The following is a 27,817-nucleotide window of genomic DNA, read 5'->3' as shown; positions in this document are numbered from 1 at the left end:
TGGTATATATATATACACACACACACACACACACACACACACACACACACCCCACCTCTTCTTTATCCATTCATCTATCAATTGACACTTGGACTGCTCCCATAATTTGGCTATTATAAATACAATGTTGCCATAAACATAGGTGACACTGAATTAGTGTTTTTGTGTTTTGGAGATAAATACTCAGTAGTGCAATTACTGGATTGGACAGTTCTATTTTTAACTTTTTGAGGAACCTCCTACTGTTTTGCACAGTGACTGCACCAGTTTGCATTCCTATCAAGAGTGCACAAGGGTTCCTTTTCCTCCACACCCTCCCCAACACCTGTTCCTTGTGTTGTTGATTCTAGTCATCTGACAGGTGTAAAGTAGCATTTCAGTGTGATTTTTTTCTGTTTTTTTTTTTAAGATTTTATTTATTGAGAGAGAGAGAGAGAGAACATGCACACATGTGAGGAGGGAGAGGAGGAGAGGCAGAGGGACAGAGAGAATCTCAAGCCAACTCCGCTCTGCGCACAGAGCCTGATGCAGGGCTTGATTTCATGACCCTGAGATCATGACCTGCGCCAAAACCAAGAGTCAGATGTTCAACTAACTGAGCCACCCAGGCACCCTACAGTGTGGTTTTGATTTGCATTTCTCTGATGATAAGTGATGTCGAGCATCTTTCATGTGTCTGTTGGCTATCTGGATGTCTTCTTTGGAGAAATGTCTGTTCATGTCTTCTGCCTGTTTTTAAATTGGATTAATTGTGTTGTATAAGTTCTTTATATGTTTTGGATACTAACGCTTTATTGGGTAAGTCATTTGCAAATATCTTCTTCCATTCAGTAGGTAGCCTTTAGTTTTGTTGATTGTTTCCAAAGCTGTGCAGAAGCTTTGTATTTTGATGTAGTTCCAATAATTTATTTTTGCTTTTATTTCCCTTGCCTCAGCAGACACACCTAGAAAAACGTTGCTAGAGCCAATACCAGAGACATTTCTGCCTGTGCTCTGTTCTAGGATTTTTATGGTTTTAGGTCTCACATATAAGTCTTTAATCCATTTTTAATTTACTTTTGTGTATGGTGTAAGAAAGTAACCCAGTTTCATTCTTTTGCATGTGGTTGTCCAATTTTCCCAGCACCAGTTGATAAAGAGACTATCTTTTTCTTATTGGATATTCTTTCTTGCTTTGTCAAAGATCAATTGACCATATAATCATGGTTTTATTTCTGGGTTTTCTATTCTGTTCCATTGATCTATGTGTCTATTTTTGTGCCAGAGCCATACTGCTTTGATGACTGCAGCTTTATAATATAAACTGAAGTCTGGAATTGTGATACCTCCAGCTTTGCTTTTCTTTTTCCAGACTGCTTTGGCTATTCAGGGTCTTTTGTGGTTCTATATAAATTTTAGAGTTATTTGTTACAGTTCTGTGAAAAATGCTGTTAGTATTTTGATGGAGATTGCATTAAATGTGTAGACTGCTCCAGGTAGTCTCGACATTTTAATAATATTTGTTTTTCCAACCCATGAGCATGGAATGTCTTTCCATTTGTTTGTGTCATCTTCCATTTCTTTCACTAATGTTTTATAGTTTTAAAGAATACAGGGCAGGGCACCTGCCTGCCTCAGTCGGTGGAGCGTGTAACTCTTGATCTTGGGGTTGTGAGTTCAAGCCCTACACTGGGTAAAGAGATTACTTAAAAATAAAATCTTTAAAAAAAAGAAAGACTATAGGGCTTTCACCTTTTTGGCTAAGTTTATTCCTAGGTATTTTATTATTTTTGGTGTAATTGTAAATAGGATTGCTTTCTTAATTTCTTGTTCTGTTGCTTCATTATTAGTGTATAGAAATGCAACAGATTTCTATACATTGATTTTGTATCCTGTGACCTACTGAATTCATTTATCAGTTCTGGTACTTTTTTGGTGGAGCCTTTAGGCTTTTCTAGATATATAGTATTATGTCATCTACAAATAGTGAAAGTTTTACTTCTTCTTTACCAATGTGGATGCCTTTTACTTTTTGTTTGTTTGTTTGATTGGTATGGCTAGACTTCCAGTACTGTGTTGAACAAAAGTGGTGAGATAAATAAAAGTTGTCTTGTTCCTGACCTTACAGGGAAAGTTCTTAGTTTCTCCCCATTAAGTAGGATGTTCATTCATGGCCTTTAGTATGTCAAAGTCATTGGAAAATTTTAATACCCTGTAAAGTGAGCATTCCTATGATTTTGATTTTCAATAATACTATAGGGCAGACTTAGGACTCTTTATTGGCTGGCCTTATAATTACATTAAAATATTAACCCTTTATACCATAGACTATAATACCTTATATGATCTAGTCCCTGCCTTCCTCTCCAAATTCATTTCCTGTCATTCTTACCTTTTCTATCAACGTACAAAATGTCAACAAAATCAGACTTTTTGTTCCTCCAATGTGCTCTAATACATTCCCTTCTTAAAGTCTTGAATTATGCTGCCATTTTGGCCTAGAAGGCAGCTGGGGCTGCCTCCCATGTATGGTGTAATTCTCAACTAAAAGGTCACCTCTGCAGAGGCTTTCTCTGACTACTCTACATACAACCTTCTACTCTCTTTCTCTACCCTTTTGCTTTACTTTATTTTATTCTCAACACTTATTACTACATAAAACTGTATTAATTTATTAGTGCATCTGTACCTTGTCTGTCTCCAAGCATTCACCTCCACTAAAATGTAAGCATCATGAAGGCAGAGGCTTAGATCGTATCCAAGAGTACCTGGCACACAGTGAGCACACTGTATTTGTTGACCAAACTATGTGTCTGGGTTCATGTCCCATAGCTTAGCCCATTACTAATTACTACCCTTAAAGTCAAAGGCCAAGAGAAAGTCACTCTAACTACAAAGCATCTGAATTTATTAATGGTAGATATATATTTTTTTAAAGATTTATTTATTTATTTATTTGACAGAAATAGAGACAGCCAGCGAGAGAGGGAACACAAGCAGGGGGAGTGGGAGAGGAAGAAGCAGGCTCATAGCAGAGAAGCCTGATGTGGGGCTCGATCCCGTAATGCCGGGATCACGCCCTAAGCCGAAGGCAGACGCTTAACGACTGCGCCACCCAGGCGCCCCAATGGTAGATATTTCTAAACGGTGGTAAAGAGGGGCACCTGAGTGGCTCCGTCAGATGAGCATCCAACTCTTGATTTCAGCTCAGGTCTCAATCTCAGGGTGGTGAAATCAGTGAGATCGAGCCCCGCCATCAGGCTCCATGCTCAGTGCAGAGTCTGTTTGAGATTCTCTCTCTCCCACTCTCTCTGCCCCTCCCCCTGTGTATGCACACACACTCTCTCTCTAAAATAAATAAATCTATAAATAAATAATCAAATAATAAAAGGTGGTAAAGAATATGTATAATTGGGGTCTATGATTAAAGCCCACCGATCTTCATATAAAAGTATGGACAAAGAAAGCCCAATTTGTTTTTGTTTTTGTTTTTTTTTAAAGATTTTATTTATTTATTTGACAGAGAGAGAGACAGCCAGCGAGAGAGGGAACACAAGCAGGGGGAGTGGGAGAGGAAGAAGTAGGCTCCCAGCAGAGGAGCCTGATGTGGGGCTCAATCCCAGACCACCAGGATCACGCCCTGAGCCAAAGGCAGATGCTTAACGACTGAGCCACCCAGGCGCTCCAGAAAGCCCAATTTGTACAGTGTAAAAAGAAACTGGAGCACACTTTCAAAGGTACAATATAGTAATACATCAGTGACTGGGCAGGGAACTGAAAACTTGCTCTTTCAAAGAATGGGATAAACTATATTTTATACCCAGTAAAATTATGTCATGCGTTAGAACTTTATCCAAACTATTGTTCAGAGGATTAACAAAGTTAAACAGGTTTCTTTAAACCCTATACACACCATTTAAATGTTTATTGTGGATCACTGGCCTGGGAATATAACATTCAAAGTTTCTCAAACTTATTTGACTTATTTTCTTTAAACTACTAATTTACATATCCTGGAAATCAATTTGGGATAAGCTTCTATAGAGGTCATAAAGTCACTGTGTTAGCAACTATGAGAGCCCACCATTTAGCATGATCCTTAGTAGTTTGGAGAACAAGAGTTTGTTTTTTTGTTTTTCCAATTGCTTTCTTCAGCCGAAGTTTTTAACCACAATAGCCTGGCTCCTCTCTTCTTTAATAGTTGTTTTCTTCCAATACTTCTATCAATTTATTTATTTTCTTATTTTACTACGCTGTATAAAGTCTCTAAATCTACACTGCATAAAGGCTGTAAATAGTTGTGGGCATCTTTGTCTTTTTTTTTTCTTGTCTTTTTATTTAAATGCAAATAGCTCTAATACTCCAATATGTAATATAATAATTACTTTAAATTTTGGTAATTAATTTTTAACAGGTTTTGTTAATTTCTTCTTATTCCTATTTTACTCAGAACTTCTATTGGGAAAGACTACTAAATTTTATCAAATGTCAATGTTATCACATAATATAACAACATCATGTGATTTGTAACTTTTCACTTATTTATATAATTCATTAATTATATTGAAAATTTCTTGATGGAAAAATTTCCTAATTGTAAAATATCCTTGCATTCCTAGAATAAACCTTACTTGATCATGGGATACTATTAATTTAGATTACCTGCTAAGTTTAATTCTTGAAGAAATCAGATACTTGATTTGCTGAAGTAAGGAATGTCACTTTAAACTTACATAATTTAAGTTTTGGAAAGATAGTAAGACAAAGATAAAAAAGAAATTAGAACTGCATAGTTCTATTTACCGGAAATTTTAATCAAATTATATTCTCCTATTCCAGTCATATTATGTATAGGTTCCCATATTTTAGTTTCCTTTAGATCAAATTAATTTTTAAATTGTGCTATGGAAGTGAAATTTATCTTTTGTCTGTTATCCTAAAGATCAACTCCAGAAAACATAAACTATCCAAGAATGTGAACAGGAATTTTGAAGGTAAATGAGGTGAATTATAAATATCAGAAAGTAAAAAGATGAGACAAAATAACCTAAAAACAACAATTTTTTTAATCTAAAATATAGTGTTTCACCTAAATAACACCATCTGTATTTTTTAATTTATAAGGTTTTCCACTGTAATTTATAAAACTACAAATAGTGCATTCTTATGAACCACTCTGAATACTAAAAATTAATCATTACAATATAACAATAGAGGAAAAAACTGCTCAAATATTTCCTGTAATGTTCTTGAGTCCTAGGCCAACAGATATAATGCAAAAGAATCTTAATAACCATTTAAACAATTTTTTCAGTTATTATTTCCAAAAAGCAATCACTTAAACTTGTATTAGGTATTAGACTCAGACAGAAATCAATCTTTACTATAAAAAGTAACAAATTATTAGTGACAACTTCAAAGTCATTTGAGTCCACTTAATAGCATCAGTCTGACCCACTGAGCTCCCTAATAAACTGTACTAGAATTTATACCAACTCTCTTTTTCATAGTTTCCATATTTATTTAAACAAACCTTATACTACCAGGTAAAACAAAGTAAAGACCATGAATATGTAAACATCAGGATTCCCAATACTCTACCTCCTACTTCATTGGCAAGTTTGTTACAACACAAATGTTAAATACCGAAAGATATGAATGTATTAGATGAATTATCAACAGTACTCACGCATCATTTGAGCAAGTCATAAATTCTCCCTTTATTTTGGGATGCCATGAACCAGTATGAAGCATTGCTGTATGACCCTTAAAAAATAAAAATATAGGAAAAAAGATATTTTAGAAAGATTCTTAAAAAATAAATAAAATGACCAGAAACTGACATATCATACTTAAAAGTAACTTTTTAGTCCTCCCAAGAGCACACAAACATACTATACTTTTCCAATTTTATTTCATAATATGCTTTATTTCACTTTGTTTAATTCACTGTGTAACTCCCCTGCCCAGAAATTAACACAGCACTTATACAGAACAGGTGCTTAATAAGGAAGGAAATAGAAAGGAAACTGACAGCCTCTCTTTAGGAAACAAATGGAAAAACCATAATAAGAAAGAGGCCCTTCTTTAAAGACTCCTCAATGGAAAAGAAGAATAGAAAGTATATACAAATAATCAAGGCAAGAACAAGAGGTTAAGGAAAAAAATCCACACTTAAAAATGTGTCAGTGATCTTGATTCTACATCTATAAGAATAAATATGAGAGAGAAGGAGAAATACCTTTTAAATGATTCAAGAAGATTAGCCCTACTAATTATAGAGCATAATATAAAAATACTGTAATGTGTAATGTTGGCAGACGAACTGACATACAAACCAAATCAACCACAGAGTACATATCAAACATGAATATACACACACACTTCCCTTTTAGGTGCAAAGCTGGCTAGAGTGATCTTATACAGTATGTTCAGATGGGGCAGAAAAGAGCCTAATACTTAATAATGGCAAAATCTCTTGTTCTGTAAAGATCCCAAATAAAGCTATGCTATAAGGAGCAAAATGTGCATATTTAAATGACTTAAAAGGAAAATAACTGTAGCTCTCTGGAAGGAATGAATTGGAACTGGAGTACCCACATATAAACCTGAAGACCATACACAGTCCAAATGGCCCACAATACCTCAAACAGATCTGGCCAACTCCTGACAATCTGCTTATGTTGATAGGGTACAAAAGGGGTCCAGAGATGTACAGTAGAGAAGCATGAACTGAAGTAATGGGACTAGATGGGGGTTTGAGAGTCCATTTTCTCTCCTGAGCTTAAGACTGCATATTTAACTATCAACTTGACACTTGTATCTGCATAGGCATTTCAAACATAATAGCAGGCCAACAAGGAAATCTTGATTCTTAATGTCCACTTCATTTGCAGTCAGTTTCTTCCACAGTTGCTAAAACTACAAACTTGGAGGTTATCCTTAAATACTCCAACAACCATAAACCTAAAACCTCTCTCCACCCAAATTCAATCCCCTAGCTAGTCCTGTCAGCTCAACCCAAAATACATCTTAAATCTATCCACTTTTCTCCTTATTCACTTCACCATTCTTAGAGAGGTCAACATTACCTCATTCCTCCATGTCAGTTATTATATACTGTAACAGGTCTGCCACTTGCCTCTCCACTTTCATTCTTGCCTCATGTGTTCCACCTGGCAATCGATACAGTCTTTTAAAAATATCCTTCTAGGAAGCTTGGGTAGTGCAGTTGGTTAAGTGTCCAACTCTTGGTTTTGGCTCAGATCATGAACTTGGGGTGGTGAGATCAAGACTCAGTGGAGTCTGCTTAGGATTCTTTCTCCCTCTCCATCTGCCCCCACCCATGCCCAGTGCTTGCACTCTCTCTAATAAATAAATAAATCTTTAAATATATATATTTATATATACATATATTTGTACACAAACACATAGAAGTGTTTCTTCTAAAATGCCAATTTCTAAAAATTCTAAACTAAAAATGCCAATGCTTGGGGCGCCTGGCTGGCTCAGTCGTTAAGCGTCTGCCTTTGGCTCAGGGCGTGATCCCGGAGTCCTGGGATCGAGCCCCACATCGGGCTCCTCTGCTGGGAGCCTACTTCTTCCTCTCCCACTCCCCCTGCTTGTGTTCCCTCTCTCACTGGCTGTCTGTCAAATAAATAAATAAAATCTTTAAAAAAAAAATGCCAAAGCTTATATTGTCCCCCACTTGCTCTCCAGCCTCTTTACATAGTCCACAACAACTCACACGTTCTGGCTCTTGCTTTCTTTACAACTGCACTTATTTTGTGTTCCCTCTTCCCCAACAGGCACTAATCTGCTGGCCTTCTTTCATTTCCTCTAATACACCCAGCTCTTTCCCTGCATCAAGACCTTCTCACGTGCTTTTTCACTTGTGGGAAAGCTCTTTTTTTCCACTTTTACATGACTGACTTCTCATTCCTTCAATCTCAGTTTATATAGCACTTATTCAAATAATATGACCTGGCCTTATAACTAAGTATATATGGCCCATTCTGTTGTTTTCCACCCGAATATCTGTCCATTTCCTTAATTACATAATTAATGTCACAATTTTTAATTCTTTATTAACTTGTTATTAGACTTCTAAAACTGTCGAAGTTTTGCATATTCAAAAACAAACGAATACGGCTGAGAGGAACCTAAAATTCCATATAAGCAGAAACCAATGAACCCTCTTGTATTTCAAATGAACAACAAATACACTGAAATAATAAATAGAAGATAATAACCCAAGTAACCATATACTCTGTATTAGATTAAATGGTGGCCCCCCCAAAAGATCTACTCATGTCCTAACCTCTAGAAGCTATGAATGTGACCTTAGAGAGTCAGAAGAGAAGACACAAAGAAGAGAAAGCTCTGTGAAAATGAGGCAGAGAGACTGGACTATGTGGCCACAAGCCAGGGAACACCTGGAGTCACCAGAAGCTAGAAAAGGCAAGGAAGGATTCCCCTAGAGCCACTGGAGGGAGCATGGCTGTGCTAATACCTTGATTCCAAGTCTTCTGGCCTCCAGAACTGTGCAAGAATTTCTGTTGTTTTAAGTTACCAAGTATGTGGTAATTTATTACAGTAGTCTTAGGAAACTAATATATATTCTCAGGCTAAAGACCAAAAGAATTATAAATACTGAATTCTAGTTAATACATTTGTTTCTTTTTTGCAGTGGTATGCATTAAGAATTCTGAAACAGCTTTCATTACAATGAAGAATTAAGCAAATGAAGAAATACTTTTGAGGACAGTGGGAGCCGAATTTCTCCCTGTTGGAAAAGGGAGTTACAAAAGTGGAAAGAAAAACTAGAATGAACCCTATGGAATTTGACTGAAACAGGGATATCAATATGAACTCACGATTTCTAATAGGTAGATATAGATATAGGTGTATATGCATGTGTGTAAGTTATTCTCAAGCTTCGTATACTGAGATTGGCTGGAAGCAATGACACCCCAGCAACCATAGCACAGAGATGCTGGTTTCTAAATTGCATTCTCCACTAAAAGGAAATAGGGCTCCTTGAAGAAATGTTTGACTCTTGTTCATACAAGATGAACATGGAACATTTGGTTGTGCCAAAAAATAAGAAAGTGCAAAAATGATGGGGATATGTTAAAGAATAAAGGACAGGTTGACGGGCTTCTACTGGGACAATTAGGGCATCAAAATAAGCAATGAAAGTAATGGATTATAAATGACTGACTAAACTAGGAACTCCTGGTATATATGAATAAATGAATAAGAGAAAGCTCCTCCTTGCAATATTATAAGAAATACAAAATGAATGATGGAGTTAGAAAAATCACCATTTTGTAATCATCACAGTAATAATTGATTCACACAAGAATCATCAATGGATGTTAAAACTACTGGAGAAAAGCTTGATAATGAACAGGGAGGGTATTTCCCTACTCTCAAAATCTCCCTGCAAATTACTTAGTAAGTACAAAGAGAAAATAGCAGGGAAGAAATCTGGTATTACACTACCTTAATTAAGCAAGTGATCAAATTAACACCGCCAATACTGGGATGTGCTGGTATCATGTACTTCCTGATATGAGGATGTAAGAAGGACACAACAGCATTTCTGTGACACTTTTAGAAATGCATACCCAAACTCTAATGATGAGGAAAAATGGGCAAAATCAAATCCTGTATCTGTTGCTACATATTTATAACTTGTACACATTTATAAAATGAATGGCTTATAGTCTTCAAATATATCAGATTCTTTTTTTTTAAAAAAAAGGCAGAGGAACTATTACCAATTGAGAAACAAAAAGGCAGGGGTGCCTGGGTGGCTCAGATGGTTAAGCATCTGCCTTTGGCTCAGGGCATAATCTCAGGGTCCTGGGATCAAGCCCCACGTCAGGCTCCCTGCTCAGCAGAGAGCCTGCTTCTCCCTCTCTCTGCCCCACCCCCACCCTCATGCTTGCTCTCTCACTCTCCCTTTTTTTCAAATATATAAATAAATAAAATCTTTAAAAAAAAAAAGGTATGACTACTAAGCTGGTTATAGTTATAACCATAACTATAATCATAAAAGAGATTGTTGAGACAACTGTGGACTACAGATTAGACAATAGTATTTTATCAAGGTTAAATTCATGATTATGTAAAAAAATATGTTATTAGGAAAACCACACTGAAGAATTTAGGAGTAAAGGAGCATGATGGCTGCAACTTATTTCAAAAGTTGGGGAATATTAGGAGAACCTGGGTGGCTCAGTCGTTAGGCGTCTGCCTTCGGCCCAGGGCGTGATCCCAGGGTTCTGTGATCGAGCCCCGCATTGGGCTCCCTGCCCCACTGGGAGCCTGCTTCTTCCTCTCCCACTCTCCCTGCTTGTGTTCCCTCTCTCGCTGGCTGTCTCTCTCTCTCTGTCAAATAAATAAATAAAATCTTAAAAAAAAAAGTGGAAACAGCACAAATGTCCATCAACTGAAGAAGAGATAAATGTGGTACATCCATACAATAGAATATTATTTTTGCCATGAACAGAAATTAAATATTGATACATGCTATATGAATTTTAAAAACACAATGCTAAGTGAAAGGTCCACATATTATATTATTCCATTTACATGAAATATCCAGAATAGGCAAATCTATAGAGACAGAAGCAGATCAGTGGTTGCATAGTGCTATAGGGGTGGTAGAGTTGAGGATGATGGCTAAGGGACAGGGAGTATTTTGTTTTTAATAGACTACTTTTTAAGACAGTTTGAGGCTCACAGCAATATTGACAGGAAGACACAGAGATTCACCATATATCCCTTGCCCCCACATGCATAGCTTCTTCCTATTATCAATATCCCCCACTAAAGTGGTACATTTGTTACAACAGATGAACCTACACTGACACATCATTATTGTCCAAATTCCATAGCTGACATTTGGGTTCACTCTTGATATTGTACATTTTATGGATATGAACAATTTATAATGACATGCATCCATCATTATAATATCATACAGACTAGTTTGTCTTAAAAATCCTCTGTGTTCTGCCTAATCACCACTCTCTGCCCCCTTACCTCCTGGCAACCACTGATCTTTTTACTATCACCACTTTTTATTTCTTTTGGGGAGGATAAAAATGTTCTAAAATTGATTGTGGTGATAGCTGCACACTCCATGAATATACTAAAAACCACTGAATATACTAAAAGCCACTGAACATACACGTTAAATGGGTGAATTTTATGGTAGTCTATCTCAAATTAAAAATTTTAAAAGACAGTCTAAAAGAAGTTCTTCAAGTGAAAGAGAAATGATAACAAAGAGAACCACTGATCATACACGTTAAATGGGTGAATTTTATGGTTATATATATTCTATCTCAAAATTAAAAATTAAAAAAGAAAGTCAAGTGAAAAGGAAAGGATAACAAACAGAAACCCGGAATTTAAGCAATAAAGAGACACCAAAAGAAAGGGTAAATATCTGAGTAAATATTATTCACCTTCAACTTGTTGAAAATAAAAATTATTATCATTGCCTGATGGGACTTTCAACGTATGTAAGTGTAACAACTACATCAGGATTGGAGGAAGAGCCTATGTGGTTGCACAATTTCTATTTTATACTTGAAATGGTAAAATATGAATTCTAAGAAGATTATATAAAATTTAAAATATATTTTTATAGTTCCCTAAAGCTACCACTTAAAAAACTATGCAAAGAGACATAACTAAAATCTGATGGGTAAATAAAAATGAAATTCTAAAAATACTCAGATAATTTAAAAGAAATCAGGAAAGATGAAGCAGAGAACAGAAGGAAGCAAAAACAATGAAATGGAAGAATTTTTTTTTTTTTAAGATTTTATTTATTTGACAGAGAGAGAGACAGCCAGTGAGAGAGGGAACACAAGCAGGGGGAGTGGGAGAGGAAGAAGCAGGCTCCCAGCGGAGCAGGGAGCCTGATGCAGGGCTTGATCCCGGGACCCTGGGATCACACCCTGAGCCGAAGGCAGACGTTTAATGACTGAGCCACCCAGGCGCCCTTGAAATGGTAGAATTAAATCCAACCATATCAATAATTACATTAAACTTAAATGAGCTAAATATATCAATTACAAGACAATGATTACCATAATACATTAAAAAGCAAGACCCAACAATATGCTTCTTTCAAGAATCCAACTCGAAATATAATGATATAGAAAGGTTAAAAATAAAGAATTTAAAAAGATGTAACAAGAACCTTGACTCAGAGCCTTGAACAGAACAGCCTTTGCTGTTCCTCTTTCTGCATGACTCCTTCTCAGATATCCATGTGGCTGGCTCCCTCGTGGATCCGTCATCCAGTTCTCAGCCTGAATGCCATCCCCTCAGAGAGGCTGCCCTGACTATCTATAACTCCCTAGGCACTCTCCATCCCCTTAGTTGGCTTCACCTTAATTCATAGCACTTACTAGTCTCTGGTTTAGTGATATATATTTTTGCATATTTTCAATGTCTCCCCACTGGCATATAAATTTCATGAGGGCTTTGTCTAGCGGACACTCAATAAGTGTTGTTGAATAAATAAATACAGAACAAAATATACCAAGCAAACAATAATTTTTTAAAAAACTCAAGTGAATATATTAATATCACACAAGGTTGACATCAGAAGAAAAATCAAAAGAGAGACATTATATAATGATAAAAGTATCAATTCACCAAAAAGACATAGCAATTATAAGTGTACATACACCTATGGGGTGCCTGGGTGGCTCAGCTGGTTAAGCATTCAACTCTTGATTTCAGCTTAGGTCATGATCTCAGGGTCATGAGGCTGGGCCCTGCGCCAGGCTCTGCACTCAGCCTGGAGTCTGCTTGAGATTGTCTCCATCTCCCTCTGCCCCTCTCCCCACTTGTGCACTCTCTAAATTAATTAATTATAAATAAAATCTTCTAAAAAAGAAAAGATAAAGCAAGTCTCCATAATTAAAGCATCCACCTTAAAATATTAGGAATTAGAAAACTAGAAAAAGCAAGCAAAAAGAAAGCATAAGAACAGAAATCAATCTTGAAAACAGAACTACAGCAGAGAAATACAAATGAGGTAAATTGAAAAATTCTACCAAACCAAGAAAAAAGAGAAGACATAAATTGCCAACATCAGGAAAAAAATATATGAGCAATGACCCTAAAGAAATATTACTAAAAATTCTATGTACACGAATTTGCTAATTTAGAGGAAATGGACCAATTCCATGAAAGTCATAAGCTATCATAACTCAACCCAAGAACAAAGAAATAACATGAATAGTTCTATAGTTATTAAATAAATGGAATTCATAGTTTAAATTTTTTGGAGAAAAGGGAAAAGAAAACTACAGGCTATACTGGCCAATTCTACTAGGTATTTTTAAGTGTTGCCATTTATAATGGCTTAAAAATGAAATTTTTAAGTATAAATTAAGTATGAATTTAATGAAATCTGTTCAGGAGCTCTATGCTAAAAACTATAAATCCTAAATAAAAGGAAAAAAGGACCTAAATAAATGACAGATATACTGCTGCTGGTGAACTGAAAGACTCCATAGAGTTAAGATATCAATTCTCTCCAAATGATGTTTAACTTTTTAAAATATTTTTTTAAATTTTTTTCAGAGAGAGAGAGAAAGAGTGAGTAAGCACTCGAACAGGGGCGGGGGGAGGACAGAGGGAGAGAGAGAGAATCTTAAGCAGACTCCACACCCAGCACAGAGCCCAACACAGGGCTCGATCCCACTGCCCTGAGATCATGACCTGAGCTGAAATAAAGAGTCAGACACTTAACTGATGGAGCCACCCAGGCACCCCTCCAAACAATCTTAGGATTCAAAATAATTTCCAACAAAATCCTAGCAGGATTCTTCGTATGTATAGACAGGATAATTCTAAAATGTATGTGAAAAAGTAAAGAAACTAAAAAGGCCCAATATCAAAACTACAATGAGATATCACCTCACACCTGTCAGAATGCTAAAATCAACAACACAAGAAACAAAGGTGTTGGCGATGATGAGGACAAAAAGGAACCCTCATACACTATTGGTGGGAATGCAAACTGGTGCAGCCACTCTGGAAAACAGTTTCGAGGTTCATCAGAAAGTTAAAAATAGAACTACCCTATAATCCAGCAATCATACTGGGTATTTACCCAAGTAATACAAGAATACTAATTCAAAGGGATACATGCATCCCTATGTTTATAGCAGCACCATTTACAATAGCCAAATTATGGAAGCAGTACAAGTGTATTGGTATGTGTACGTGTATACACACACACACACACACACACACACACACACATATATATATATAATGGAATATTATTCAGCCATAAAAAAGAATGAAATCTTGCCATATGTAAGGACATGGATGGAGCTAGAGAGTATAATGCTAAGTGAAACAAGCCAGTCAGAGAAAGACAAATACCATATGATTTCACTTACATGTGGAATTTAAGAAATGAAGCAAATGAGCAAAGGAGAAAAAAAGAGAAAGAATGAGGAACCAAGAAACAGACTCTTAATTATAGAGAACAAACTGATGGTTACCAGAGGGGAGGTGGGTGAGGGATGGATGAAATAGGTGATAGGGATTAAGGAGTACACTTGTCATTATGAGCGCCAGATGATGTATGTAAGTGATGAATCACTATATTGTACACCTGAAACTAATATAACACTGTATGTTAACTGGAATTAAAATAAAAACTTTTTTTTAAAAAGAAACTAAAGCAGCCCAAATAATTTGAGACAAAGAACAAAGTTGGAGCACACAACCAAATTTTTTAAAAGATTTTATTTATTTATTTGAAAGAGAGAGAGAGGGAACGAGCAGGGGGGAGAGGCAGAGGGAGAAAGAGAAACACATTCCCTGCTGAGCAGGGAGCCCAACAAGGGACATAATCCCAGGACACTGGGATCATGACCTGAGCTGAAGGCAGACGCTTAACCACCCAGGCACACCACCAAATTTTAAGATATACTAAAAAGATGCAATAATCAAGGAAGTGTGGTATTAATGAAAGGATATACACATAGCTACGGAACAGAATAGAGAGTCTCCAAGTAGAGAGCCTAAGCTGCCTTGGCTTCCTCAGTCTTGCAGACTCCTCCACACCTGCTGCACTCTCGTCCTCTGCCTAACTGAACTCCATCTCCACTGACAGGTCTGCCTGGCCCTGTCATCTAATGCATAGTCTGCTTACATCCCCATCAGTCCCACTCACCATTTTCCTCTCCCACTCGCAGACTCAGGGATTCTACAGATGGATGCTGCTCTGTCTAGTCCTTAGAACCTCACTTCTAGTACGTTGTCCAAGCAGTAACCCAACAACTCATTGAGACCATTCAGGTCTTGAAGGCAAGCCCCAGAAAATGGGTTTTTTACTGATATTTCTTGATTAGAGTTGAAACAGCATCTTGGAATATAAAGGATATTTTTAAGAGAACCAAAAGAAAATGATCCCTATTACAGAAGACATTAAGATCAAAAGGACACGTGGGCACCTTAGCTGTTGAGTACCTAGAGTATGAACACAAGTCGGTTAGACTACAAAAAATCTAAAAGACTGCAAATGTTGTTTCTTGTTTGTAAGATAGGAGCATGACAAAGGCAATGGGAATGTTAAGTACCCTGTGTTAAAACAGTGACCAAAATTAGTCATAACAAAAATCAAGTTCAACTAAGGATTCTTAAATGGATCTAAACAGATTCAGTACCATGGCTAACATTAGCGGAAAAAATTTTAAAGCGACACCTATTAAAGAACAGCCAGTGACTGAAACAGTTTTTCATCAAATAAACTAGTTTTTCTCTCTTTCTCCCTTATCTAAACATAGGCACTCCTGAAAAAAAAAAAAATCCCTTCCTTTTTTTAACAGCCTTAACTGGAAATAGCCTAGAAGAATTAAGCATCTATTTGTTTCTCATAAATGTTATACTTTCCCTAAAGAGAGGACATTACTGAACCATGATCAGTACTGGTTTCCTCTAAACACATATACACACAGACGGGGCAGAGGCGCGGCGCAATGTATGCTGATTTGTACTAATCTATACATACTCTTGTGGCCGCCACATGACAAGAACTGTAAACACCTGCTCGGATGCAGTGCCATCTGGAGTCACTGAATAAGGTGAGGCTCTGTGACCCACCAAAATCAAAGTGCCCACGTCTTTGGCCTGGTGAGCTAACAGAGGCAACTCACACGATGAGATGAAATGTAGACGAGAATACAATGTGAACTTTGATCCAAAAGTTTTTCTTAACCAGAGTCCATTCTTTGGCTGTTAGGAATCACAAAAGGTCCTAAAATTGTCAGTAAAACTTAGTGTGCATTCATCTTGCTGAAGAAAATGTTCACAGCTTTAATGCAGGAGTTGGCAACCTTTTTCTCTAAAGGGCCAGATAATGAGTATTTTAAGCTTTGCAGGCCACACAATCTCTGCTGCAACTATTCAACTCTACCACTGTAGCATAAAAACAGCTGCCGACAATAGTAAATGAACAGGTACAGTGGTTTCCAATAAATGTTCTTTACAAAAACAGAGTGCAGGCCGGATTTGGCCCACAGCCTGTAGTTTGCCGACCCCTGTTGTAATCCATCCACACTCTTAGTCATTTCCTTCTATGAATCAAAGACTCTGAAGTCCAAGTTCTTCTAATTCCTGAGTGATTTTAAAATCCATCCATACGTTCAAGAGATAAATTCATTCTTCTGTGATCTACTCAACTCCAATGACCTCTTCCAATGTATTTCAGCAGCCCCAATTACAGCTAACTCTGCCATGACCACAAATAGTTCCTTTTCTGAAACCATGAATTTCCAATATTTTTTGATTTAACAAATATTTTTCAGCTGATATGTTCTGGGCTCTAGATATTCCATTTACTGGTCACATAACCTCCTATCTTCCAGTTCTTCAACTTTATTTTCATTATCATCTACTCCTTAGGCATAAACCTTAAAGTCCTTTTGCATTACCTACAATGCATAACTTTTATTCTGGAATAAATCCCTCCTTCTCATCACTGTATTCCATTCAGACACCCAGGCTCCTGAATAAGACTCAAGAACATCATACAAATACGCAGAATGATTATCTCTGCAAATTTACATTCTATAGCCCTTAATGCTCCCGTAGTTCTTCTAGTCGTTTTTCTCTCACAACTGTCAATAGCTATTCTAAGTCTTTACTATCTTTCTGAAGGGTTCATCCCAACATCTCCCAACACAAAATTAATGATCCTGCCAGCAGATGGTGACACTTGTAGTTTCCTACCTAAGACCCACAACCTATAAACATATCTGGGTATGAGCCCACTATAATCCCTCCATTCCCACTGTAAATATATTCCCTCCTTCCACTGAAAGCCAACTCCTGCTCTTCCGTGTGATCACAATCACTATGACCTCCTCATGGACTTGCATTATTACTTAGTATGTCCGGTTTTTGTAGAACTATATTAGTTATCCATGCTGTGTAATAAATCACCACAAACTTAACTAATAAATTGGAGGTGGCCTAAGACACTAACAGTTTTGGAGGTCAGAAGTCCAACACAAAGTAGCTGGATTCTTTGCTTAGGGTCTCAAAGACTGAAATCAGGATCGTGGTAGGGCTGTGTTCTTCTCTCAAGGTTCAGGGGAGGAATCTGCTTCCAAGTTCACTCAGGTCACTGGCAGAATCCAAGTTCCTCGTAGTTGTAAGACTGAGATGCCCATTTCCTTGCTGTCGGGTGGAGGCTGCTCTCAGTGATTAGAAGCTGTGTGCCTTCCTTGCCACATGGATTTCTCCATCTTCAAAGCCAACAAATGAGAAGCTTTCTTATGTTGAATCTAAATTAGACAAAAGCCATGCCTGCAAATCTTTGCAAAATAATCCCCTCTTTATCTGTAACTCCTGTTGAAATGGCTAAGGAGTAATATCCTTAAGCTTCCTAGAGGTCACCTGGCTTGATTGAGAAAATCTGTGAAGCACACATTAATTTCTTGAAAAAAGCCTTCAGTACAACCGAATAATCTGACCTTATGATCTTTCTGAGGTTTTAGCAAAAGGTTATATGTACACTCTTGGTTTCTTCTTTGAACCACACTTTCAGAAGAGCAATTTCTTCATTTTAACATTATTTGCCATCCAGATAGGCTCAAAATTAACTAAATCATCTAGTCCTGGTTCCCTTTTAATAAAACTTCTTTCAATTTAACTTTTTTTTCTTATATTTTCCTATAAGCAGCAAGAAGAAATCAGGCAGTACCCTCAACATTTTGCTTAGAAATTGCCTTAGCTACATATCCAACTTCATCAGGTAAGTTATGCTTACAACTTCAAAGCAGGCAACAGAACTCTCCCTCACGTCAAATCCCTCCCACACTTCAAATCTCTTTGCCAGGAAAGGCTCAATCCCTTTAAGGGCCCACCTGATTAACTTGACCCACTGAAGATAATCTTCTTTTCTTAACTGTGCCATACAATATAACTGCTCATAGTTCACATCCACACTCAAGGGGAGGAACAGGGAATCTTGGGTGCCATCTTAGAATTCTGCCTACAACCAGGACTACGAGTGTAGCAATTCTGAAACTACTTTCTGTGTATGGTAGCAATGAACAAATGAATGAAAGTAGTGATGATGCTGGAAGTCAAACTTCTCAGTGTTGAAGTGAAATACAAATATGAAATGGAGAAAGGCTAGGAAGTTAGATCAGGATTACTGGATGTTATCAATGTGAACTCATGATTTTATACACACAAACACAGAAACTCACACACAAATAGTTGATTTCCCATTCCAGCTCACTCTCCTGAAACAGTCTAGAAGCAATGACACCCCAGCATCAGTGAACATACCCAGGGCCCAGATCCAGACTTGTAAACAGAATTCCCTATTAAAAGAAGACATGGATCAATGGAGAAATGGGTAACATCAGAGCAGGAAAAGTACAAGATGAGCCAAGAACATTCTGTTGTACCAGAATGCAAGAAATTATCCCCAAAGTGATGGGGATATGTCAAAAGGACAGAAACCAGTGTTAGGGAGTTTCTATTAGATAAAAAGCTCTGAAAATATTCAGAAATTAAAAAGAAACAATGTACTTCCAATCACTGCACTTTTTACAGTTTATATTTGTGGTTAAAACCATCAGTTAAAATTGTTTTCGGAAACAAAAATATACCTAGAATTCACAGTTTAAAATGTTTTACTTCTTAGGAAACAGGATTTACCATTAAAAGGATATGACTAATATGTTTCATCTCCAAATTTGCAATAGCAAATTTTTGGAGTGGCTGGATATCAGAATAACTATGTGTACTATTCAAATATAAATAAAGCTATTTGAAAACATGTTTTTCCTGTAATTACTTATAAAGCTTCTAATTTCCATAATTACAGTACATTCATTGAGAAATTGTCCAGTTAAAGATCCAAGGATTCCAGGGTCCCCTGAGCCTGTCCTCTCCCAATTTAATTATGTAGTTAAGAAAGAAATGTAACAATTGTTTTGATGTTGAAAAGGGCTGAAGACAATCCAAAGGAAATTCACTTAACAATATCAACTTTAGATGAATTGATAAAAGGAAGTTTAATAAATGAAATTATAAGATTACAATCATGGGCATTCACTTATTAATAATCCATGAAAACACTTTTAATACTTATTTGTTATGGAGTCTTGATGTATAGGAATACTTCTCAATGAAGAATCGAAATTTAATAGTTACACATTTGTGGGCTCTAGGCCAAAGAGCCCCGTCTGAATCTCAGGCAAACTGTGTGTAAGACTTCAAAATAAGAAAGAAACACACACTCTGATTGGAAGTAATGTACCAATATTCTGGTTTAAAATAAATGAGTTTTAGATGACAATATAACTACAGATTTTAAAGTATGCTTTAAATAGTTTAAAGGTTGATTCCTGCTTATCCTTGTCTTACTTTCCTAACGTTAAAAGAGAGAGAGAGAGAGAGAGAAACAATAGGCCCAAAGTGGAGTCACTCATGCTAAGCCCACAGCACCAAAAAGAAACTTAATACCTAACCTAAATACAAACTCCCCTAGGAATGTCATCTTAACTAGTCAGTCTGGAATTTCCTGATCAGGACTAGTGAGGTAATCCAACCAACAGACCCTTTTGTCCCCCCAAAAGAGGGTATAATCCTGCTGGAATAATCCTTTTTTTCCTATTTATAAATTCCTTGTCCCACTCTCTGTCTGCCTTTAAAAACATTCCATTTTGTACAGCTCATCATAACTTCTATTTGCTAGATGAGATACTGCCCAATTCATAAATCATTGAATAAAGATAATTAGATATTCAAATTTACTCAGTTGGATTTCTGTTGGATTTAATATTACTCATCTAAACCTAAAAAAGTAAGGTCCTATTTTCCCCAGATAAAATAACCAATAATCCCATGAACTCCAGCCCAGGGATCTTCATATTTTAAATAAGCAGCCCAACCAAATTTTCAAAGAATATCTTATGAAAAACTCCAACACATAAAACAGACAAAACCAGAACTCCTCTGAATGAAGTGGAAGGCCCCCTGCCCCTCACTCCTAACTTGAGGCCTCTCCTTTCACCTTACTTCAGCCCCTGAAGCATTTGCACAAAATCCCAAGCTGGAGAACATGCAAAACATATCTTCAAGCAAAAACTGATGTAAAGGTCCTGATATGATCAGAAAAACATTTTTTAGATGCATAAGGAAAATAAAGGTATATAGAAACAAATGTTATTAGTGATTATATTTGGGTAGTAGAATCATGAGTAATTTCTTTTCCAAATTTTTAATAGTTGACAGGAATTACTGTTAGAAACCCAATAAACTTTATTTTTTTAAGGTATAAGTACAATCGCTCTCCCTATAATTCATTGTGTTATAGTATGTAATAGAAAAAAGCATTTCTGTACCATTATGAGTACACTTAAAAATACACACATATACACACAATGATGTAAAGATTAGAGATATAAATTTAACAATATAACAATTTAACAATCAGAGAGGCCTGTTTATATTTGAAGGATATAATATTTTAATCACAATAGATCAGATATATTTAATTGTTTCCTTTAATGTCCTATTCATTGCAATTTCCAGTAAGGCCACAAGTTACTAATTACTTCTGGAATCAGAAAAGAGGTTAAAAAGTTAAGGAAAAAAGTGTCCCATGAAATCTACTACTTTCAAATAATAATTCTTGCATTTCCAAAACCCATTACTCAACCCAAAGACTGCAATTAAGATATCAGTAACATTTCCTAGACAAGTAAATAGTCAATTAATTACATTTGCTTCTGGGAAATGAAGAAAGCAAATATTAACCATGATTTTGAAATCAAAATGGAGATATCAGGCAAGTGGGGGAAGTTATAGTAGATAGTTACAATATACAGTAGTTTTCTACATATCGGTAACTAAATTTTTTTTTCCGGTTTTACTGAGAAATAACTGACATATATCACTGTATAAATTCAAAGCATATAGCATGATAATAAGATTTACATATATTGTGAAATGATTATCACAATAGGTTCAGCCAACATCCTTCATCTCATACAAATACAATATAAAGAAAAGAAAAAAGTTAAAAAAAGAAAGTTTTGCTTGTAATGATACCTCTTAGGATTCACTCTCCTTAACAACGTTCCTGTGTATCATACAGTGTTAACTATAGTCATAATGTTGTACATTATAAATCTAATTATATCCCTAGTACTTATTTATGTTGTAATTAGAAATTTGTACCTTTTGACTACTCTCTTCCAATTCCCTCATTTCCCACCTTCTGCCTCTGGTAACCACATGTCTGATCTCCTTTTCTGTGACTCTGTGGTTTGTTGCAGGAAGAGGGGGCGCTGTTTGGGTTTTTTCCTTTCTTAGAGTCCACATATAAATATACCATACAGTATTTTGTCTTTCTCTGACTTATTTCATTTAGCATAATGCCTTCAAGGTCCATTCAAGTTGTTGTAAATGGTACGATTTCCTCACCTTTTATGGCTGAATTATATATACATACATATATATATATGTATGTATGTATGTATGTATTATCTCACAACTTCTTTATCCACTTATCCGTCAATGGATACTTAGGTTGTTGGCTGTTCCCATGGATTAGTAATTGCACATGATGCTGCTATGAACATGGAGGTGCAGATATCTTTTCAAGTTCGTGGTTTCATTTCCTTTGGATATATTCTCAGAAGGGGAATTGGTGAATCATATGATAGCTCTATTTGTAATTTTTTGAGGATCCTCCATACTGTTTTCTACAGTGGCTGCACCAATTTACAATCCCACCAACAGTGTACAAGGTTTCCCTTTTCTCCACATCCACATCACATTTGTTATCTCTTGTCTTTTTGATAATGGTCATTCAAATAGGCTGAGGTGATATTTCACTGTGGTTTTCATTTGCATTTTCCTAATTACAAGTGATGCTGAGCATCTTTTCATGTACCTGTTGGCCTTTAGTACATCTTCCTTGGAAAATGTCTATTCAGGTCCTTTGCCCATTTTTTAATTGGGTTTGTTTAATTTTGAGTTGTAGGAGTTCTTTACATATTTTGGATTTTAGCCCCTTATCAGATATATGATTTGCAAATAGGCATAGAAGGAACATATCTCAACATAATAAAGGCCATATATGACAAGCCCACAGCCAACATCAGTGGTGAAAAGCTTGAAAGCTTCTCCTCTAAGATCAGGAACAAGACAAGGGTGCCCACTCTCATTACTCCGATTCAAGACTGTACTGGAAGTCATAACTAGAGCAATCAGGCAAGAAAAGAAATAAAAGATATCAGAACTGGAAAGTAAGAGGTAAAATTCGAATTCAAATGATATGATTCTAAAAACAGAAAATACTAAAGACATCAAAAAAACTCTTAGATCTGGGGCGCCTGGGTGGCACAGCGGTTAAGCATCTGCCTTCGGCTCAGGGTGTGATCCCAGCATTGTGGGATCGGAGCCCCAAGTCAGGCTCCTCCACTATGAGCCTGCTTCTTCCTCTCCCACACCCCCTGCTTGTGTTCCCTCTCTCGCTGGCTGTCTCTATCTCTGTCGAATAAATAAATAAAATCTTAAAAAAAAAAAAAAACAACTCTTAGATCTAACCAACAAATTCAGTAAAGTTGCAGGACACAAAATTAACATTAAAAAAAATCAATAGGTTTCCATACACTAACAATGAATTTTCTGAAAAAGAAATGAAAATGATCCCATTTACAATAACATCAAAAACAATTAAATAATTAGGAATATATTTAACCAAGGAGGTAAAAAATAACTCTGGTAACAATGTTTTAATTTTAATTTCCTGTGTTGCTTATCCATCCTTGTCCTACCTTCCTAATTATCTTATTATATGTACTATAAGTCTGAGATTGCAGAAATAGCCAGAAACAAAACTAACCAGATTCCCTTCTTCTTGAAATTTTATTGGCTAAAACTTAAATCCACAAAGTCTTAGTCTTTCTGTAATGTAAGAAGCCCTGAGGGGCGCCTGGGTGGCACAGCGGTTAAGCGTCTGCCTTCGGCTCAGGGAGTGATCCCGGCGTTATGAGATCAAGCCCCACATCAGGCTCCTCAGCTATGAGCCTGCTTCTTCCTCTCCCACTCCTCCTGCTGTGTTCCCTCTCTTGCTGGCTGTCTCTATCTCTGTCGAATAAATAAATAAAACCTTAAAAAAAAAAAAAAAAAAAAGAAGCCCTGAGTGGCTGAAATAATTAAGACTGGCAAAAACTTCTCTTCCTCATACTTTTGAAGAAATACCGTCAATCGCAAACACAAACTAAAAAGAGAATAAATTAAATACAAGTTTTTAAAGGTATCATTTCCACAAACCAGTTGCTTAAATAGTTTTGGATTCCCAAAGGCTTCAAACAAAGCAGATAAAAGCAGAACTAAGTTTAAATCAGGGAGAGTGACCTAGAGACCTATCTGCTTTCTTTCCTTACCACCATCACTCTCACAACATCATCTTTCGTGGAATCCTAGGGGCAATGATTTTAAGGAGAAGGAAATGAGAAATTCTAGTAAAATACATGAAAAAAATTAACTACTGAAGCCACCACTGCAATATAATTGTATGCTTAAATTGTATATGAATTCTGTTTCAATCATCTAACACTGGGCACTAATAAACAATTAGTCAAACAAAAAAATACATGAGACTGTGATTCTCATTAGGGTTGAGAGACACTTCACTGGGTTTCAATAGAGGGCAGTTTGAAACATGCTACATTAATTTCTTCCAACAGCTCAACCAGAGCATGTAGATTATAGTCAATTCTCATTATTTGCAGTAGTTTTGGTCTATAAAGTTCTGTAAATAATGAATTATCCAATATAGGGTTAGGTTCTTACAGGCCTCCAGTCATATCTTCATCAACCAATCAATACATAACTTCATGTTTTTGTTTAAGGAAACATTATTTAATATATACCTGATTCATTAACAATGAACTCAGAGCCAACGGCACTGTAAGCCATGCCTGAATGAAGCTTATCTAATATATGTATTTTCTCTGCAAGGCACATCATGGACTTTTCACAATAGACGGTGCTCCAGCACCTCAGCAGTATACTTGGGGCCATTTTAAACAGTAACATCACCAACAAAAGGCTCCCAAATAAGAAAAATGTAGGACTACGTAGATCACAAAAAGGACGTTTGATTACAATCTGAGAGCTGAAACAAGAAGGAACAGCTTTCAGCTTTTTCACATTCTTTTTTGCTATTCTGTACAAGTTCACGTCTCCAAATGACCACAAAAACACTGTGTGTTGTTTTGGGGATTACAAAAACATTTTAGCAAATACAGAAACCACAAATAATGAGGATCTACTGTATTTTCTTAGACAATCAAATCTATTAGATTTTGATGTAGTTACAAACCTTGAGTATTAGTGTTTTAGAAGAAGGTACAAGGACAGGGAAAGAGGAATAAAAGTCAGAATTAAAATTGAGGCTCAAAATTCAGCACCAACCATACCGACTGACACTGTATTATATCTGTGGTAGGTTGCATTATTGTTCCCAGTCCATCACCTCTCCTGGATCCTCAACCTTTGGCATGTGATCCTGCAGTTACTCTCACTAAAGACCTGGGCAGGTTACATCGAAAACCGGGGATGTACTGTATGGTGACTAACATAATATAATAAAAAATCATTATTAATAAAAAAAAAAAAAAAAAAAAAAAGACCTGGGCAGGGCACCTGGGTGGCTCAGTCGGTTAAGCGTCTGCCTTCGGCTCAGGTCATAATCCCAGGGTCCTGGCACTGAGTCTCGCATTGGGCTCCCTGCTGCTCCCCCTGCTTGTGCTCTCTCTCCCTCTCTCTCTCTCACTCTCTGGCATATAAATAAATAAAATCTTAAAAAAAGAAAGGCCTGGGCAAATTTCTCCACTGTTAACGCGTGGTCATGTGATTTGCTCTAGCCAGTGGAATATCCATGGACAAATGAGCAAAGGCCTGAAATGTGCTTCCCGAGTTGAAGTTTCCTTCTTGCATTTCTGGCATCACTATATGAAAAACATGCCCTCAGGCAGTTCACTAGTGCAAGGAGGAACAGAGCGCCATGGAACAGACCTAGACATTAACTGTAGCTTGGAGCCACGGCCAGACGTCCCACAGATATGTTAGCAATTACAAATCATCCATTAAGTTTGATAGCATTTATGCAGCTATAGTTAATTGATATTTAATATAATTTTAAAATATTATCTCACTAAAAAATCTTTATATAAAAGGTTAATGAGACCCTCTTTCGTTCCTGTCCTAAAGCCTAGTACATAGTAGATTCGTAGTATGTTGTTTCCAAACATGGCTGTACCCACATCTCTCATCCCATATGATCTTTTTTTTTTTTTTTATAATGATTTTTTATTATATTATGTTAGTCACCATACAGTACATCCCCGGTTTCCGATGTAAGGCTCGATGATTCATTAGTTGTGTGTAACACCCAGTGCACCATGCAATACGTGCCCTCCTTACTACCCATCACCGGCCTATCCCATTCCCCCACCCCCCTCCCCTCTGTGGCCCTCAGTTTGTTTCTCATAGTCCATAGTCTCTCATGTTTCATTCCCCCTTCTGATTACCCCCCTTTCTTTATCCCTTTCTTCCTCTACTGATCATCCTAGTTCTTATGTTCCATAGATGAGAGAAATCATATGATAGTTGTCTTTCTCTGCTTGACTTATTTCACTTAGCATTATCTCCTCCAGTGCCATCCATGTTGCAGCTAATGTTGAGAACTCGTTCCTTCTGATAGCTGAGTAATATTCCATTGTATATATGGACCACAACTTCTTAATCCAGTCATCTGTTGAAGGGCATCTCGGCTCCTTCCACGATTTAGCTATTGTGCACATTGCTGCTATGAACACTGGGGTGCATATGGCCCTTCTCTTTACTACGTCTGTATCTTTGGGGTAAACACCCAGTAGTGCAATGGCTGGATCATAGGGTAGCTCAATTTTTAACTTTTTAAGGGACCTCCACACTGTTTTCCAGAGTGGCTGTACCAACTTGCATTCCCACCAACAATGTAGGAGGGATCCCCTTTCTCTACATCCTCTCCAACAATTGTTGTTTCTTGCCTTGTTTATTTTTGCCATTCTAACTGGTGTAAGGTGGTATCTCAGTGTGGTTTTGATTTGAATTTCCTTGATGGCTAATGATTTTGAACATTTTTTCATGTGTCTGTTAGCCATTTGTATGTCTTCATTGGAAAAGTGTCTGTTCATATGTTCTGCCCATTTTTTGATTTGTTTGTTTGTTTCTCGTGTATTGAGTTTGAGAAGTTCTTTGTAGATCTTGGATACCAGTCCTTTATCTGTAGTGTCATTTGCAAATATATTCTCCCATTCCGTGGGCTGCCTCTTAGTTTTTCTGACTGTTTCCTTGGCTGTGCAGAAACTTTTAATCTTGATGAAGTCCCATAAATTCATTTTATCTTTTGTTTCTCTTGCCTTTGGGGATGTGTCATGAAAAAGGTTGCTTTGGCCGATGTCGTAGAGGTTGCTGCCTATGTTCTCCTATAGAATTTTGATGGATTCCTGTCTCACATCGAGGTCTTTCATCCATTTGGAGTTTATCTTTGTGTATGGTGTGAGAGAGTGGTCAAGTTTCATTCTTTTGCATGTAGCTGTCCAATTTTCCCAGCACCATTTATTGAAGAGACTGTCTTTTTCCCACTGGATGTTTTTTCCTGCTTTATCAAATATTAGTTGCCCAAAGAGCTGAGGGTCCATTTCTGGGCTCTCTATTCTGTTCCATTGGTCTATGTGTCTGTTTTTGTGCCAGTACCATGCTGTCTTTGTGATCACAGCTTTGTAGTACAGCTCGAAATCCGGCATTGTGATGCCCCCAGCTTTGTTTTTCCTTTTCAACAGTTCCTTGGAGATTCGGGGCCTTTTCTGGTTCCATACAAATTTAAGGACTATTTGTTCCAGTTCTTTGAAAAATGTCCTCGGTATTTTGATCGGGATAGCATTGAAAGTGTAGATTGCTCTGGGTAGCATGGACATTTTAACTATGTTAATTCTTCCGATCCATGAGCATGGAATATCTTTCCATCTTTTTATGTCTTCCTCAATGTCTTTCAAGAGTGATTTATAGTTTCTAGAATATAGGTCCTTTATGTCTCTGGTTAAGTTAATTCCAAGGTAACGTATGGTTTTTGGTGCTATTGTAAATGGGATGGATTCCCTAATTTCTCTTTCTTCGGTCTCGTTATTTGTGTACAGAAATGCAACTGATTTCTGAGCACTGATTTTGTATCCCGCCACGTTACTGAATTGCTCTA

At 36.8% G+C, this 27,817-nt stretch overlaps 1 protein-coding gene across 2 annotated transcripts in view; it reads right to left on the bottom strand.

Moving 5' to 3' along the window:
* The window catches only part of WDR70 (WD repeat domain 70), a 299,029-nt gene that overhangs the window by 175,968 nt on the left and 95,244 nt on the right, over positions 1-27,817 (bottom strand). For both annotated transcript variants that reach the window (XM_026506841.4, XM_048224312.2), the window contains one exon: positions 5,669-5,745. In XM_026506841.4, coding sequence (XP_026362626.3) covers positions 5,669-5,745 — 77 coding nt within the window. The remainder of the gene's footprint in view (positions 1-5,668; positions 5,746-27,817) is intronic.

Source organism: Ursus arctos, unplaced genomic scaffold (genome assembly GCF_023065955.2).
Source record: "Ursus arctos isolate Adak ecotype North America unplaced genomic scaffold, UrsArc2.0 scaffold_15, whole genome shotgun sequence".
In the NCBI taxonomy this organism is placed as follows: domain Eukaryota; kingdom Metazoa; phylum Chordata; class Mammalia; order Carnivora; family Ursidae; genus Ursus; species Ursus arctos.
This window is presented reverse-complemented; position numbering and strand designations above follow the sequence as displayed.